The 17,071-nt window shown below is 51.9% G+C and overlaps 1 protein-coding gene and 1 long non-coding RNA gene across 25 annotated transcripts in view; both read right to left on the bottom strand.

Annotated features, from left to right (window-relative positions):
* SLC30A2 (solute carrier family 30 member 2) overlaps positions 1-7,130 on the bottom strand; it is a 40,595-nt gene extending 33,465 nt beyond the window's left edge. For 18 of the 24 annotated variants that reach the window (XR_015722832.1, XR_015722829.1, XR_015722835.1 and 15 more), the window contains exons 1-7: positions 6,358-7,130; positions 5,475-5,695; positions 4,626-4,772; positions 3,754-3,907; positions 2,870-3,026; positions 2,031-2,136; positions 799-933 (exon numbers count right to left, since the gene is read on the bottom strand). Coding sequence is in view for 4 of the 24 variants with exons in the window: in XM_045782703.2 (XP_045638659.1) it covers positions 160-305; positions 799-933; positions 2,031-2,136; positions 2,870-3,026; positions 3,754-3,907; positions 4,626-4,772; positions 5,475-5,695; positions 6,358-6,407 (1,116 nt within the window). In the remaining 20 variants the exon portion in view is untranslated. Of the gene's footprint in view, positions 1-37; positions 366-798; positions 934-2,030; positions 2,137-2,869; positions 3,027-3,753; positions 3,908-4,625; positions 4,773-5,474; positions 5,696-6,357 lie in introns of those variants that run through there. The other 6 variants (XR_015722847.1, XR_015722848.1, XM_045782703.2 and 3 more) reach the window with 4 other exon arrangements.
* Positions 7,131-8,879: 1,749 nt separating this feature from the next.
* On the bottom strand, positions 8,880-16,099 carry LOC148107220 (uncharacterized). Its single transcript, XR_015722849.1, has 2 exons — positions 9,854-16,099; positions 8,880-9,517 (listed from the first exon to the last, which is right to left on the bottom strand). It is a non-coding gene; the product is annotated as an uncharacterized LOC148107220 (long non-coding RNA).
* Positions 16,100-17,071: the final 972 nt, after the last annotated feature.

Below are 17,071 nucleotides of genomic sequence, written 5' to 3'. Positions count from 1 at the left end.
AGGGGACAGTTCCTTCACACTGAACACAGAGGAGACGTCAGGAGAGGGACCCGCTTTATAACACGGCCAGGGGAGCCCAAGTCCTGGCGGGGCCTGGAGGCACTCAACCCCACCAGCTGCTGGTCCCGTCCATGCCTCAGCTGGCACCTGGCCAGGCAGTCAGTCGGAGGGGCCTTGGCACGCCTGACAGTCCTTCATGTCCTCAGAGTAGTCTTCGATCTGGATGGTCATGGTGTGGAAGTGGAACTTGCCCTGCAGGCGGGTGCTGGCTGCCTTCAGCACAGCCTGGCCATCTGCATTCTGAGCTAGGGGCCAAGAGGACACATCGGAGAGGCACCGGACAACGATTTACTCACTCTCGGGCCCTGGGGAATGATCAGGAGCCTAGCTCGTTCCCCACCCCCAGCAGGACAGGGTACCGGCAATCAGGGAGACCCCCGGTTCCACCCCTGCACTGGCCACCCTCGGGTTCCCACACCTGGCACAATCCCACACAATCCCACAAGAGCAGGGGCAGCCCTGGCTTTGAGGCTGGGAATCTTTGCTCGGCCATCTAGGAGCTGTCAAAGCCCGGGCAAGTGACAGGACCGCCCCACCCCAGCCCCAGCCTCAGTTTCTTCATCTATAAATGGGATTGTGATGACCAAATGAACTAAGGTCTATAAAGGACTCAACATGGGGCCAGGTTCAAAGCAGCCACGTGCTGCAGACATCGAGGTCATCCGGCGCTTCCGGGATGGCCCCAGGCCTCCGGCGGCCTCTGTCCCTCCCCCTGCCCTGAGGATCCTGGCCACTCACCGATGGCGATGTGGACAGACAGCACGGGCTGGGCCACGGTCAGGGCCCAAATGTGCAGGCTGTGCAAGGCTTCCACCCCTTCCACCGACAGCAGCAGATCCCGTACAGCCGTGAAGTCCACACCCTTGGGGGTCCCTGAGGGCGGCGGGGACAGGGACTGAAGAAGCCTGCTCCCTCCCGCCCCTGCTGGTTTCTGCTGTTCAAATGTTGTCTCCTCAGAGAAGAACCCCAGCAGATCCGATGCTGCCCCCACCTCCCCGATGATCTCCACGTTGCCCTTTTGTATTTTCCTCCTCATGCCTGACACTGTCTGAAATGACCTTGTCAGTCAGTCTCTTGCCCGTGTCCCCTCTAAAACGGAAATTCCACGAGCGCGGGAGTCTGTTTTGTCTACCACTGTATCCTCAGTGCCTAGAACACTGCCTGGCCCAGAGCAGGTGCCCAAACACTATTTTTTGGAAGGGAAGAGGGGAACCTGGGGACCCCCGCAGCCACACGGGGCATCAGCATCATCGCTTGTATCTGGGTCCGTCACACTCTTGGGGAAAATGCTCTGACCTGCAGCCAGACATTCCCGCCGACTCCAGATCAGCGGCCAACTTCGGACTGACCGTGGCTGCCCAGAGCCCCACGACCCGAGACCCTGGGGCACAAGAAAGCTGGTGAATGTGGTTAACACAGGACGGACCGTTTGCCAGCACCGAGGAAGCCTCCAGAGCCCAGCCACGTGCTCCCGAGGTGGAGGCCTCAGAAAGGAAGGCAGTGAGCTGGAGGGGATTTGAGAGGCTTGTCCAACACCCACCACCTCGTTTTCCTGAGCCTCAGTCTGCCTCCTGTGCAACGGGAGGCAGAATCCTCGTCCCCTCCTCGTCCCTCTCTCTGGCTGAGGGAAGGCAGACGGAGACTGAGGAGGTGTACGGGGGGAGGGGAGGAGCATCCGGTGGTAGAAAGTTACCTGACTAGCCAGGGAAGACACACCCCAGCAGGGGAGGGGACACCCTGGGGCTAGAGGGAAGGGAAGGTACGCTCCAGGGGACATTTCTAGGAACAGCCACACCTGAGGGCTCAGCTTGATGCCAAGACTGGCCTGGGGCCCCAGGAGGTTTTCCAGCCTGTGCCAGGCTCCAGACCATGGCTCCCTGCCAGCGTGCTGGGACTCCCCTGCCCCTCCCCCCAAACGTTGTTAGTGCTGGATAGCCCAGAGCAAAAGGAGAGCCCCAAGCCCAGGTTACCTTCCATCAGCACCAGGATCACATCTCTCAGGATGGTCAAGGTTGTCCCCAAGACCAGGATGGAGAAGAGGAAGGTGCAGATGGGGTCTACATACTTGTACTCTGGCTACAGAAAGAAGGGAAGGCAGAGCTGTGGTTCAGCACCCAGCACCTCAGCCTCTCTCTCCCTTCCCACCCCGGGCTGAGTCGGGGAGAGGGGCACTCTGCAGAGTGGGCACAAGCCTCATCCTGGCTCTGCCTCCCCATTCTCTGCCTTTCATCCTGTGTCCACAAGAACAGGCAGCACAGATCACAGCTCAGGATAAGGCACAGTCCCTTCCCACCCCTCCTTGCCCAAGGGACTGAAGTGTCAACAAAACTGAAAGGAATCATAGACACCAATGGTCCAACAGCTCAGTTTACAGATGGAGAAACTGAGGACCAGCGAGCTCAAAGGACTGTATCACACAGCTAGCAAGGGGTGGAGCCAGACGTCAGCCCCAACGCCTGGCTCTTTCCACTACACCACTCTGCGTCTATGCGACGGGCAAGACCCAGGCACTGGCAGCACACAGGCCTGGGGGTTTGAATCTGGCTCCACGATTTCCCAGCTGCGTGACACTATCCAAGTCACTGAACCTTTCTGAGCTGCAGAAAACACCATCTGCTCTTCAGGATTGCTGTGAAGATCAGAGTTGCTGACACTTGGTTGGCCCTGGGTAAATGTTCCTTTCCTCTCCGCACACAGCTGGGAGGGAGCTAGAACCTGGAAAGGGCCACGTGTAGAGAGGAGCCCCCGGATCTATACTCTCCTGCCCACCCCCACCCCCAGCCTACCTCCCTCTGTCCCCAGCTCTGACCTTGAAGTATAAAATATAGGCTGCCACCAAGATGCCTATGCTCTGTAGAAAGTCCCCAATCACGTGGATAAAGGCAGCTCGGACACTGGGGTTCTCCTGCGGCTGGCTGCTGTCGTGGCTGTGCCCATGGCCAGACTGGTGAAGAGTCAACCCCATTCTGCAGAAGCAGAGACAAAGCCAAGGGCTCACTGACATGGCAGGTAGAGGCCCCCCAGTAGGGCCGGCCTTCCTGTTAGTCCCCAAACTGCCTGTTCCCTTTGCCTGGTGAGGATCCCCAACCCACCTGGCCTTGGTTCAGAGCGCCACAGGAGAACGGCTCAGCTCCAATGCCAGGCTAGATCTGGGCACAAAGATGCCAAATCTCAGAACAGGAGGGCACCATGGAGGTCATCCTGTTCCCCCCACCCTTTCGCAGAAGGGGAAGCTGAGGCCTAGAGAGGGAAGTGACTTGCCCAAGACCACTGACCAAGGGAGAGGAAGCCCAGAAAGACACCCATGTTCCACACACCCTGCCTCTAACTGACAGCGACTTCAGGCACACCAGCTTGAAAAAGAACTTGGGATTCTGCCCTAGGGACATCTGCCCTTGTAAGAGCTAGACTCACCCCTTCCCATTTCAGGTATGAAGGCTCCTGGTTTATTCACGCACACATACGGGGGGAGGGGGTGGTGGTAGAGTTGATGCTGCCCCAAACTCCTAGCTCTCCATGGCCTCAGCCTATGCCTGAGGCAGGACTGAGGCGTTCCAGGAACCAGAGCTCAGACCACTAGGGAAATTCTGGTCCTGTGGCCGACACATGGCCTCCTTCCACTGAGAGCAGGCACGCAGATGTGCGTGTGAAAAGTGGGAGGGAGGACTCACAGGGAACAAAGGCCACACTCACATGATATTCACGGCCACAGCACAGCCCGACGTGATCAGCATGGTCCCCCCTTCGATCTCATAGTCCCCAGAGATTAGCCGCTCCACCGCCAGGAACACCAGCACTCCAGTCACGACCCAGATGGACAGTACAGAGAGCAGGGCTCCCAGGATCTCTGAGAAAGAACCCAACCCCCAATACCCATCTTAGCATGGGGCCCTAAGACTGAGGAGGCCTCCCCATCCCTCCATGCTCCCCCCTGCCCCCTCCCTGCGAAGTCAGGGCCTGGATCCACCGGGCTCTGCCGAAGGTATGGCTGGCATGGTCAAACCTTACCTCACCACTCATCAGAGTACGTCAGAGCTAGAAGGAACTGCAGAAGTCACCTGGTCAACCCTTTCGTTTTACATGTAAAGAAACTGACTTATTAAAATATATACCTATTGCTCGGCTGACAAACGGAGGCTTCTGAGGAGACTGGGCCATCTCCCACCAAGAGGAAAATGACAATGCGGCCCAGAGACGCACTAAAGGGTTAGCCTTAAAGCCTCTATCTTCCAGAATGCTTTGCTGACCTTCCCCTGCCCAGGAAATTATTCCATATGGAATTATGTGCCGTTAATGCCACAGTCATTTGTTCTTGAAGTCTGGCCATTTCATTTCTTAGGAAGGTGAACTCTCCTTTCCCTGCAGACTGGAAATGCCCAGAGGACAGGGGACCAGAGCTTCTCTGTCAGCCTGGGAGCTGCCAGAGGACAGAAGCCAAAACTGACATCCTCTTCCCCGACCCCAGTCACCCTCCGGGCCTCACTCACTACTGCAGGCACCAAAGAACCCACGTCTTGACCCGCTCCCTCTTCCAACCCCATTCCCACCCCCACCAGGGTCCTCACCAGCTCGCTGCCAGCCGAAGTTCATAGTCTTGGTGGCTGGTCGAGAGGACATCCAGAGAGAAAAGAGGCTCACGAGCATGCTGGCAAAGTCAGTGAGCAAGTGGGCTGCGTCGGTCATGACTGCCAAACTGTGAGCTAGGTACCCACCTGCAGGGGCAGGACCAGAGAGATGGAGGGGCTTGTCAGCTCCCCGTGGAGCCAACTTCCCAGACTGCGTGTGCAGCAGGGAAACCAGGGGCTCTGGAGAAAGACCACGGGTTTAGGACCTCTCCACCCATTAGCTATGTAACCATGAGCAAGTGACTTTCTCTGAGCCTCACCCTCTTATCTGTGAAATGGGACTGACAAGATCTACTTAGAGGGTGATTGTGAAAATCAAGTTCAAATAGGGCTTGGAAAGCACAGGAGGCAGTCAGTAAATGCTCTTTCCTTCTAGGTATTCAGGCCGTCCCTTAACACGCTGGTTGTGCGTGATCTTGGGCAAATTACTTAACCCTAACGTGCCTCGGTTTCATCATCTGTAAAATAAGAATGACAACACCCACATGACAGTACAAGCTTGTAGTGAGGACTGGATGAGATAACCTGTAAAAGTCTCAGCATTAGTGAATGTTCAATAAATGGGGCTATTAGTAGTTTCTTTTTAATTAAGTCGGCTCCACACCCAATGTGGGGCTTGAACTCAGGACCCTGACTGAGGTCAAGCGGCGCATGCTCTACTGACTGGGCGAGGCAGATGCCCCGGGGCTATTAGTGTTAATATTACTGGGAACATCCTGGAGAAAAGCCTTTTGGATCATGAGACTATGCATGCACCCAATTTCATTTAATTAGCACAAAAGTTCTTACCAACGACTTCCCCAATCATGAACACCAGGCAGATGGCAGAGGCCACATAAAGCTGTCGCCGGGCCCGCTCCTTCTTGGGGTCCAAGTGACTGCCAGGACCCTTCTGGGCATGACAGTAATGATTACTCTCAGTGACTAGCTCAATGGCCTGCAAGTCCAGGCCAGATGGGGGCAGAGGGATCCAGCCAGTCCCCTCCTGCCACAGAGATCCCGTGTAAGACCTGGCCAGAGAGGATGGGAGAGGGCGGACTCAGTTCTGAGTTGAGGGCAGGGAGGGCTGACTCCAGTCCTCTCTCTCTATGGGGCCTTGGCAAACGTTCCCATTCCAATTCAAAGAATAGCTAAGGGCACTCCAAGCCTCACAGTCCCTGAAGAGTGACCAGAAACTCGTGTTTGGAGTGGGGTGCTGGGGAAATGACCAGTCCAGGAGTCTTGGGGGCTTGGCCCAGGGTGTTCCCTCCTCCCCCACCCGGGGCAAAGACGGAGGAGGCAAAGACCTTGGGCACTGGCCAAGGGGCAGGGCCAGTGCAGCCAAGCACGGAGAAGGAACAGAGCTCAGGCTCAGGGAGAAGGGCAGACGCCCCTCTTGCGCACCCGGGGACACAGGGCCTCCCAGGGCGGGGCTGCCCGGGGGCAAAGTGTCGGGCCACGGGCGGGGCTCCAGGCATGCGACTGCCCACTAGCGGATCTGTGCTCAGCTGCGGGTGGGGGGGGAATGATCCCCCTGCCCAAGCTCGATTTTCCCCTTTCCCTCCCCTCCCCCCGCCTCCCTCTGTGCGGTCCCAGTTCAAGCCGCCGGCAAAACCGTCCACTGTAAACGGCAAACCAGGAGGTGCGCCCGATGCCGCTCAAATCCCCGCTGCTCCGCAGGCTCTCGCCTTACCGGACTCCGGGCCTGGCGTCCACCAGATGCTGCTTCTCGGTGGGCTCCATGCGGCCCCGCGCACCCCGCGCTCGGTCCGGGAAGCCGCGTGCGGCCGCTGCGCCCAATGCGCCCTGGAAGTTGGGCGCGGGACGCTGCGCAGCGCGCGCCCACCTGCACGGAGGGCCCCGCGCGCCGCTCCCGCCACCCCTGCGCCCGCGCCTCTCGTCCGCCCGCTGCTTCGCGGGGCAGCTCCCGCCCGGGCCGCGCTGGGGCAGTCCCGCTGCCGCTCCGGCCACTCCAGCCGGTCAGTGCCCGCCGCTGCGCCCCGCGCCCTCCCGCTTTATCCGGCCCCTGCCACCCCGTGTGAAGCGGATCGCTGCGCGTCGTGTGCAAAAGCCCGCTGGGAAGAGGGAGGGGAGGCCGGCTGCAAAAGATTCCCTGGCGCTGCCCCCGAGCACCCCGTGTCTAGTGCCCCTGGGGCCCCAGGAGCCGGCCGCGCGTGACTTAGGACTGGACGACGGCTGCGCTCACTCTCCCCGCGCGCCTGGCCGCATCCCGCCGAGGCGTTCTCGGACCTCGGTTTGTGGAAAGCTGCTCCGGGTCCCCTGAGAGCAGGAATGTGGCTCCTGAGGCTGGTTGTGTCTTCCCCTCAGGCTGGAGACTCCCGAGGTTGGCTGCGTTCTTCCGCTCAGGCTAGGGGGTCCCCTGGGGGTGGGATATGCCTGCCCTCGGGCTGGGGCAGGAGCCCTGCTTAGGACCGGCTGAGACTGATTGTCCCATCCTAGCCACCCAAGCAGCGCCAGTTCCTGCCCTCCCGCGCGCTCCGATTACTATTTGGAGTCGCTTTATCTCCGCCCCTACGTAGAGCAGTGTGGCCCTTCAGCAGCAGTCACCATCCGCAAAGAACAGACACCCCCCCCTTCCCTGCCCTGCAACAGCTCACAGAAGCCCCCCGAAGGTGCTGTACGTGGTGTTCCACGAGAGAAGCTGGCCTGTCTGTGTTGGCTTGGTGCCCCACCCACTTTAAGCTGCGTCTTCTCACAGCTATTCGGGGGCCGGGTGGCGGGGGCGGTCAGGACCTTATGGCCTAGCCTTATGGATGGACTCTGATAGGGGCCCATTATATAGAAAGAACTTTGGACTGCTGACCTCTCTGCCCAGTCACTCCATCATCCCCCATGCCCTTGGTCTAGGGGACCATGGCTTGGCTATGTCCCTTCACATAGACAAGTGTCTAAAGTGCAAGCCACTTGCCCATACCACTGGGGTTAAAGAGGGTTCCTTCAGTCTCTCCCTGACAAGAGTCATTTTATTTGCAGACCAGGTGCAAGGAGTGAGGGTGGCAGCACCATGCCTACCAAGATTGGGTACCCACTGAGTGCTTTTCCACCGCCTCTGGACTCCGAGTGTGAAAAACATTTACCTTAAGCGTTGTGGTTTTCCGGGTATAGTCTAAGAATTCCGTTACCTGGGAAAAGTGTTAAAATGCAGGTTCCCAAAATGCTGCATCAAACCAACTCAATCAGAATCTTGTAACTTGGGGGCTCCTGGGTGGCCAAGTCGGTTAAGTGTGCCCTCGGGGTCATGTTCCCAGGACCCTGGGATCAAGCCCCGAATTGGGCTCCTGCTCCTCGAGGGGTCTGTTTGTCCCTCTCCCTCTGCTCCTCCCCCCAATTGCGTGCTCTCTCTCTCAAATTAATTAATTAATTAAGATTTTTAAAAAAGAATCTTATAACTTATTTGATGGCAAAATGTTTATGCTTTAAAAAGTATATTTTTATGTCCCTCATTTCTTTCAATGCAGAGCACATTGTAAGTTCTCAATAAACGCAGATTTACAAATCGAGTTCAGATGGATATATTCATTTTATAAAGAACTTTTATGTCAGATTTCCTTTAAATTAATACTTTCCAAGATGCACTTTAATTGATTTGCAAGAGTTTGACCAGTCAAGACTTTGATATAGTGCTAGGCCCGCTTATATTATTATATATCTGGCTCCAGAGATTGCCAGGAGGCCTACATGAATGGCCTAGCAGTTCTCAGACCTCAACCTGAGGAATTTTATTTTAAAAATATAGAGTCCAGGGGCGCCTGGGTGGCTCAGTCTGCTAAGCATCCAACTCTTGATTTCAGCTGGGGTCCTGATCTCAGGGTTGTGGGATCGGCCCCATGTTGGGCTCCACGGTCAGCACGGTCTGCTGGACATTCTCTCTTCCCCCTTGCCCTCCGCCCCTCCCCCACTCCAGCGTGTGTGCTCCCCTTCTCTCTCAAATAAATAAATCTTTTTTAAAAAAATAAAAGTACCTTTATTTAAAGTATCAAAAGATAAAATGATATGATATCTGGGATTTGCCCCCAAAGAATCCCAGTGCGGGAAGTGGGTAATGGTAGAGAAGAAACAAATGTGTCAAAAACTGTTGAAACTGACTGATGGGTACTTTATACTATTTGCTCTACCTTTCCATATGTTTGAAATTTTCCCAAATTAAAGTTTAGAGAAAACCAAACCTTTTCTGGTGATTCTAACGCAGCAGGCTATGGAACCATATTGAAGATTTATTGGAATAACCCCTTCGAAGCGTTCCCCTCTTACAGCATGATCTTAAAGGAAGTCTTTGATCAAGAACCCTTCATAGTATGGGGCGCCTGGGTGGCTCAGTCGTTAGGCGTCTGCCTTCGGCTCAGGGCGTGATCCCGGCATTCTGGGATCGAGTCCCACATCGGGCTCCTCCGCTGGGAGCCTGCTTCTTCCTCTCCCACTCCCCCTGCTCGTGTTCCCTCTCTGACTGGCTGTCTCTCTCTGTCAAAATAAATAAATAAAATCTTTAAAAAAAAAAAAAAAAAAGAACCCTTCATAGTAGGTGTTCTGGTTTGCGAGGACAAGCCGAGCCCTTTGTGTGGCAAAGTAGAGACCCTCCCATTTGCAATCTAGAAATACCTCCCTGGGATTAAAACGTTGACGACTAGCTTTGACTGCCTTCCCTCTTCTCTCTGATAAGTGACAAGATAGTGGACTGCTACGCCTGTTTCTCACGTTATCAGCAACCTGGAGAAGAAATCTGGAGGCCGAATGTGGACAGGTTGTAATTCTGATTCTTGTGATTTCAAAATGATGAAACCTCTCTCTTTCTGGCTTCAAATGCCTTCGATCTTCTATAGGAAGGTACTTCAGGCCTATAAAAAAAAGCAAGTGTGTGATTATCAAAAAAAGGCACGATAATGGCTACCTCCAAGGAGGGGGCCACACGGGAGCTTCCGGGGGCTGTCAGTGTTCTTTTTCTCGACTCGCACAGTAGCAACACAGAATTTCATTATGCGGCAGCTTATTAAACTCTACAGCTTGTTTTCTTTCCTTGTGTGTAACATATCACACAATTTGTGTAGAGGCTGCTTTCAGACAAACAGGCTTGAGCGATGGAATGTAGGAAGGGCTCCCAGCAACCACCTGGCTGAATACAGACGGGCCCATCAAAATATCCATAGGCCCGAACCAGCCAATGGGCTACTTACAACGAGGCACAGCTACCAGAAAAGGGGAAGATTCCATACATCAGCACACCTCCTCATCTTCCCCCTTTAGAAACAGCTGCCACCCCCTGCCTCCCTGCGGGCAGGCTCTCCTCTGCGGTCTGCCCTCTGCTCCCTTCCAGGCGTATTCAGTAAACTTCTATCTCCTTTGTTCTGCCTCAGGTGAAGTCTTGTCACCGCCTGCGCCATCAGCTTCCACCCAATCAGTAGCCCCACATTTGAGGGGCCCTCATCTGATCAGGAGAGACACCCATGTAGACACCACATTTCGTGGCCCGTATGGGGAGACTTTGTGGCCTCCCCACCCAACACGCATCTAGGGGAAGCCTGCGCAAGGAGCTTTTGCAGGTCTGGCACTTTCCCTGGATTCTCCGGGAATTTCTCAGGACTTTCCCCTCAGCGGACAACTCTAGCACTCCTTGGGCACCTGACAACTTCTTGCGAGGTTCCTGCTCAGTGAGGATCCAAAGCCCCGAGGGGGAACCAGCTGGACCACCCTGGCCCTGAAGGGTGAGAGATTTCCCCTTCTGCCCTTGGGAGGGACCCTTCTCTTAGACCTTTCAGCCCCGCTTCAGTCTAACCCGAGTACCTCCCAGACAACTGAGGGCCCGTGGCCAGGACGGCTCCCTGGTGTGGTCTAAAGGTCTGAGGGCGAACAGGTCAGACTGTCGGGCCTGTGAGGAAGGAGCCCTTTCCTCTGCTGTCTCACTCCCTCCTGAGGTCTGCTCCCAAAGTCCAGCACAATTGGCTGCTCCCCCAGAGAATCCCCCATGTTAGGGACTCGGTTGGGACCCTTTCTTGATGCTGGCTCTCAGCTACCTCCCTTCTTACAGCCTCTGCCCCTTTACCTCTGTTAGCTCGGGGCCCAGCTGCCATCTTGATCTGCGGGCAAACCTGTTCCCACGCACCTGAGTGGTCAGTCCTCCCCCTCCTTTTTCCCACCCGGTCTGGCCAAACAGCATCCGGCTCTAGCTGAGACCACAGGAAGTGCCATGCCATTTGCTGCTACCCCTTTCTGTGGTGGGACACCACCCGAAGGGTCAGTTGCCTCATGTAGGTCCAGTCTTTTCTCAGCTCAGCAGAGCTGCAGACTGAAATGGCGACCTCAAGTAGGATCTCCATTCTCTTTGGCGAGGGCACCCCCTTGGGAATCGGCAGCCAGTCTTTCGCACAATGGGACCCCCTCTACTCCTTTGGGCTGTGTTCTTAGAAGCTGGAACAGATTTGATAAACTCCCAGATCAAGAGATATGGCCCTCCCAAGGACCTCTTTCTTATAATACTATTTTCCCGCTTGACCTCCTTTGCTGAACTCCAAATGGTGGGAAGTCCCGTACGTATCTTGCTCGGTTTCATGGCCCTAAATCAGGACCTCGACCTAAGAGCGTCTTACAGAATGTGTCTGACTGCTACCTGCTGACATACCGGATGCTTCATCTCTTCTGCCTCCCTCTCCTCCTCCTGTTCCGGCCCCACCTTGGGTGCCGCCTAGGTTAACAGGTTCCTGTACCGTCCATGGTGCCTTCTGGGCCATTGGCTCCTCTTCTACCCTTGCCGTCAGGGAGTGAAGAGCAGCCCCTTGGACTTACACTGCCCACTTCAGATTTCCCCACCAGTGCCCCAGTGAAAAACCAACAATGGGGAACAAATTGATTGACTTTTAAGTGAACCCAAGTGGAACATAAGTCGGTATTTAAAGTAATTGAAACTTTCATTCTGCCAAGGTTTGCTGAAGGTCAAATAAGCTCGTGTACTCTGTTGCAATTTGTCGGCAAAACGACGACTTCAAATGACGGTTAATTTTTCTGTCTCAAAGTGTTCATGGGTAGTTGTTCAGATAGTCTTTGGGAACCTGAAACTTTACAGTTTTGCTTGGATGATAAATTGGATTGAATTCATGGACATCTAGGTCTTTTCCAAATAGAATGGAGGGCGAAAGCATTGATCACTGAACATAGGTGTGTGGTTTTGACTTCTTATTGCTGAGGAACTAAGGATATTTGAGCGTTGAAGAATATGCTTTGTGCTTAATTGATTCATAAATTTGCCATCTAAAGAGCTGTGGTGTAGCAATTCAAAATTGGCCACTACCTAGCTTGTACTGGAGACTAAGGATCCTAAGAGTTCAAAATTCTGCTAAATGTATTTAAGAATGATGGAAATAAGGGAAGCAACTCTGTAAGCAGGAAAGTAAGAGATGTGTAAGAAAGATGTAAGAAAAAAAAAAAAAGAAAGATGTAAGGAACAGAAACACATTTTTGTTGAAGGAAAAACGGAATTTTGTCCTAAAATGAAACTGGTTATTTGGAGAGAAATGGCTTGGGACAAAATCTGAACGCAAAAGAAAGTTGTGGAAGGTGTATGAAGGGGAATCTTTGGAAAGGAATTTTATGTGTTATCAGGACAAACTAAGATTGAAATGAATGAATTTTAAAAGTATGCTGGTATAAGATTGAAATTCTGCTTTCTCTTTGTTAAAAAGACTAAGTTTTCTTGGATTGTTGGTCCGCTCTTGATAAGAAAATGTAAACAAAGTTGTTTTTTCTTTTCTTGGTCTGCCCAGAAAAACCAGTTTCTATGTTTTGTCTTTCACAGGTCTTTGATGATCTGAAATCCTATCTAGGCATGTGCTTTGAAACTTTCTAAAGTTTTTAACAAACTTCCCTGAGATTTGACGTGTCCCAGAAATAACTGAATTTCCTTGTCAATTGCATCATGATGAACTCTCACGTCAGATCATCACAACGTCCGTGTCGGAGTTCTTCGTCATTTATAGTTATTGTTCTGATGCTCTTGTGAAATGTGTTTCATCTTCAAGGAGGTTCATAAAAAGGGCTTTTGACAAATACAGGTATTTGATATCTTTAAGATCATAAAACTGAAATGAGTAAGAATTTCCAGAGCTAACGAAAAGCTGCATTCAAATCGAACAAAACTTAGTAACATGGAACTAAATGAACTGAGGAAAATGATTATAGTTTTTGTGACTCCTGTTTAAAAATTGCTGACGCTCGGGGCGCCTGGGTGGCTCAGTCGTTAAGCGTCTGCCTTCGGCTCAGGGCGTGATCCCGGCGTTCTGGGATCGAGCCCCGCATCAGGCTCTTCCACTGGGAGCCTGCTTCTTCCTCTCCCACTCCCCCTGCTTGTGTTCCCTCTCTCGCTGGCTCTCTCTCTTTCTCTCTCTCTCTCAAATGAATGAATAAAATCTTTAAAAAAAAATTGCTGGCTCTCTTGGGCCACCTGGGTGTCTCAGTTGGTTAAGCATCTGCCTTCGGCTTAGGTCATGATCCCAGGGTCCTGGGATCCTGGAGTTCTGGGATCAAGCCCTGGTCAGGCTTCCTGCTCATCAAGGAGTCTGCTTCTCCTTCTCCCTCTGCCGTTACCCCTGCTCATGCTCTCTCTCTCTCTCTCAAATAAGTAAATAAAATCTTGGGGGAAAAAAATGCTGGTTCTCTAATGTTTGCTCTTCCAGATTAAGGAAATTTTCTCCTAAGATATTTTTACTTTTTGCACACACACACACAAGGGGGGGAGGGGGGGCGGGGGGAGCAGAGAGGGGGAAAGAACCTTAAGCAGGCCTGATCCAATGCAGGGCTGGATCTCACGTCCCCAAGATCATGAACTGAGCTAAAATCAAGAGTCAGAAACTCAACCGTCTGAGCCACCCAGGTACCCCGAAGCATTGAACTTTTCTCTATCTGAACCTTCTGAAATTCAAAAAGTCTCAGTGAGTATTCTTTCATTCATGGCAATCATGGTTATTTTCATAAGTTCAATAAAAATCTGTTCTCCTTGTAACTGGACACCATTGGGAACCCTGGTTATTTTACAAAGGCATTGACTGGTGTCACTTTTGAGAGAGACCTGCACAGACTCAGATATCACCAGACAGCCTGAAGGAGCTGAGACTGACTTTATGAACCATGAAGCCAATAAAACCCCTTGAAAATGTTGACCTGATACCTTGCTTACACGGTTCCCAGCAGCCTCACCAGGTGAGTAAAGAATGTCACTTCCTGCAGGTGCAGGAGCCTCAGGACATTTTGGGGACCCCGAGAAGAGGAATTTGCCCAAATCCACAGGTATTGAAGGCATGACTGATGGCAAGTATTTGGTCTTGGCTTCTGGCCTAGAGAGGCTACTAAAAGTTCAATTGAGATTCCTTATAAAGAATTCCAGCAAAGCAAAATTTAAAAGATCTATTATGATCAATCACTATTCTTGCTGACCCTCTGCAAATGATTAGGTCAGGTTTGTTAAAATTGGACTTGTTTTCCAAACGAGTTATTCTTGATTTGCTTATCTCTGGAAATAAGGGTGATTTCAAAGAGGGGTGCCTGGGTGGCTCAGTTGGTTAAGCCGCTGCCTTTGGCTCGGGTCCTGATCCCAGAGTCCTGGGATCAAGCCCCACATCGGGCTCCGGCCCCACATCGGGCTCCTTGCTCAGTGGGGAGCCTGCTTCTTCCTCTGCCTGCCGCTCCCCCTACTTGTGCTTCCCCCCCTTGTGTCAAATAAATAAATAAAATCTTTTTTTTTTTAAAAGGGTGATTTCAGAGAGAAAAATTATGATTTAATAACACACCTTTGTGGATGTTAAATTCTAGTTCTGCTTGTCTTTGAATGCTTGTTGTTGGCCTGAGCTAGACAACTGGAGGTAAACTTCAGAGAAATTGCCACAATTGCTCAGGTATAGACAATCTTTGTGCTTGTTATCCTGTGGAGATAATAACAGGACCCCATGGACCTATGATTATTTGAACAACTGGAAAATGGAATGGATTCCCCAACAATTATATAACTCAACCAGCACCTTGACCAATTCTGTGTGGCTGGGATGACAAAATGGCTCCTTAAAAGCCGGAGTGTACCCCACTCCATGTGGTTAACTGTGGACTTGTGGAGATAACGGATGCGGCCACTTTCCTTATGATTGGACTGGATGATACACTTCCAGATACCCATATTCCCAGACAAGTCTTCTCCCGCTTGCCAGTGATTCCTCATAATTAGGATATTGTTAAGGCCGGACCTCAGACAAAGAGGGCTTCCTGATGGTTTTATCCCTTCGCCACATTTGTCCCAAGAACTACCTCTAATGATATAAAATTGCAAATAGAGGCTTTAACTAAGCACGCAACAGCCGTCTTTAACCAAACCCAACTTGTAGTCACCCACAAATTCAAAAGGTAGCCCTCCAAAACTGAATGGCCCTTGTTATCCTGACTGCACTCAAGCAGGAACCTATACTTTACTAAAACAGAGTGTTATGTATATACTCCAAACGACGAAATGTGACAGGGTTACTAACTGACATAAATACTCAAACTGGTGCTTTAAAAGATCTCTCTCTCTCCTGTAATGATTGGTTAAACTGGACTGGAGACTTTTGTCAACTATCAAAGGACTCTTAGTTGGGCTTCTTTTTCTTTTTGTTATTCTAATTACACAGTCTGTTTTATCCCTAGGGTAAACGGTCTCCGCCACTAATGACGATCAAAACCAGTAGGGTCCAAATCCTGACCCCTCTTTCTCAGGTAACATACGTCCAAAACTTACTTCCAGGGATTGAGTATACCTTAAGCCTCTGCAGGACAAAAAGCCACTTGAACCTGTCTGGACCTGGCCCCGTCGAATTCCTTGACCACTCCAACAGCAGAAAAACTTCACGGCTTCTCACCATGGATCCACCTTTCCAGAATCAAGACTGCCCCAGCCCTAGATGTGGAGCCCTCCTCTAAGTACAGCTGTTGGCGATCTACACCTGTTACTCACACAAGACCAGCGATACACACCTAGAGGCCTAGAGACCCAGGAGTCCGACCCATTGCTAATCCCTACTCTCTTCCCTTCAATCATTCTATGATATGGTCTTAGAAAACTCCCTAAATACTTTCCTCCTGAAACTCTCACCATTTCTCCTTCCCAATTCCAAGACTTCATTCTTTTTTTTTTTAAGATTTTATTTATTTATTTGAGAGAGAGAGAGGGAGGGTGAAAGAGAGCAGGAGAGGGGAGAGGGTCAGAGGGAGAAGCAAACTCCCCTCTGAGCAGGGAGCCCAATATGGGACTCGATCCCAGGACTCCGGAATCAAAACCTGGGCCAAAGGCAGATGCCTACCAACTGAGCCACCCAGGTGCCCCCCAAGACTTCATTCTTGACCTTTCCCTTCAGGGTGACCTCTCCAAATTTACTTGGTCAGAAATCATAACTTACCTGGAGCTTCCCCCCCACCCCCCACAATACAATCCTCACCCCTTTCTGGGCTAAGCTTTGTCTTCCTCATAGTAACCTTCTTTTGGTTTCCTCCTTCTGGGACCACGCAATGCAAGGATGGTTTTCCTGGAAAGAAACCTGTTTGTGGCTATCCTAACGCCTTCCCTCCTTAGGACCCCTGGCCTCAATACTCCTGCTCCTAATTACTGGTCCCCCTCTTTTTAATCTCTTTATTAAATTTGTCACTTCTAGAATCCAACAATTCCATATCTGAATGATGGCTCAACAGGAATTCCAGCCCATACCACGGGAGGGTCCCCTCCCCCAAATCCCATGGACCTGGCCACCAAGGAATTTCACTCAAATCGCCTATCAGCACGTTAATCTAATACCATGCTCCGGTCTATAACTGACAGAACCCCTGACGGACTGACAAGTTTAGGTAGGGACGTCTCTGTGTCCCTCATTCAGCAGGAAGAAGCTACTGAAGACAAGACCTCGGCCCAAATGCCAAAGATTTGTCATTGTCCATCTGTCAGGGGGGGAAGGTAGAGGCTGCTTTTAGGCAAATAGGCTTAAACAATAGAATGTAGGAAGGGCTCCCAGCAACCACCTGGCTGAATACAGACGGGCCCATCAAAATATCCATAGGCCCGAACCAGCCAATGGGCTACTTACAACGAGGCACAGCTACCAGAAAAGGGGAAGATTCCATACATCAGCACGCCTCCTCGTGTCCCCCCTTTAGAAACAGCTGCCACCCCCTGCCTCCGTGCAGACAGCCTCTCCTCTGCCTTCTGCCCTCTGCTCCCTTCCAGGCGTATTCAGTAAACTTCTATCTCCTTTGTTCCGCCTCAGGTGAATTTTTTTTTTTTTTAAGTAGAAAAAAAAAAAAAAAGAGTCACATGCCCTATCAACTGAGCCAGCCAGGCGTCCCGCCTCAGGTGAATTCTTGTCACCGCCCTCACTACTGACTTCCACCCAATC

The sequence above is a fragment of the Ursus americanus genome, chromosome 33 (assembly GCF_024610735.1).
Source record: "Ursus americanus isolate L20-20 chromosome 33, mUrsAme1.1.p, whole genome shotgun sequence".
Lineage (NCBI taxonomy): Eukaryota > Metazoa > Chordata > Mammalia > Carnivora > Ursidae > Ursus > Ursus americanus.
This window is presented reverse-complemented; position numbering and strand designations above follow the sequence as displayed.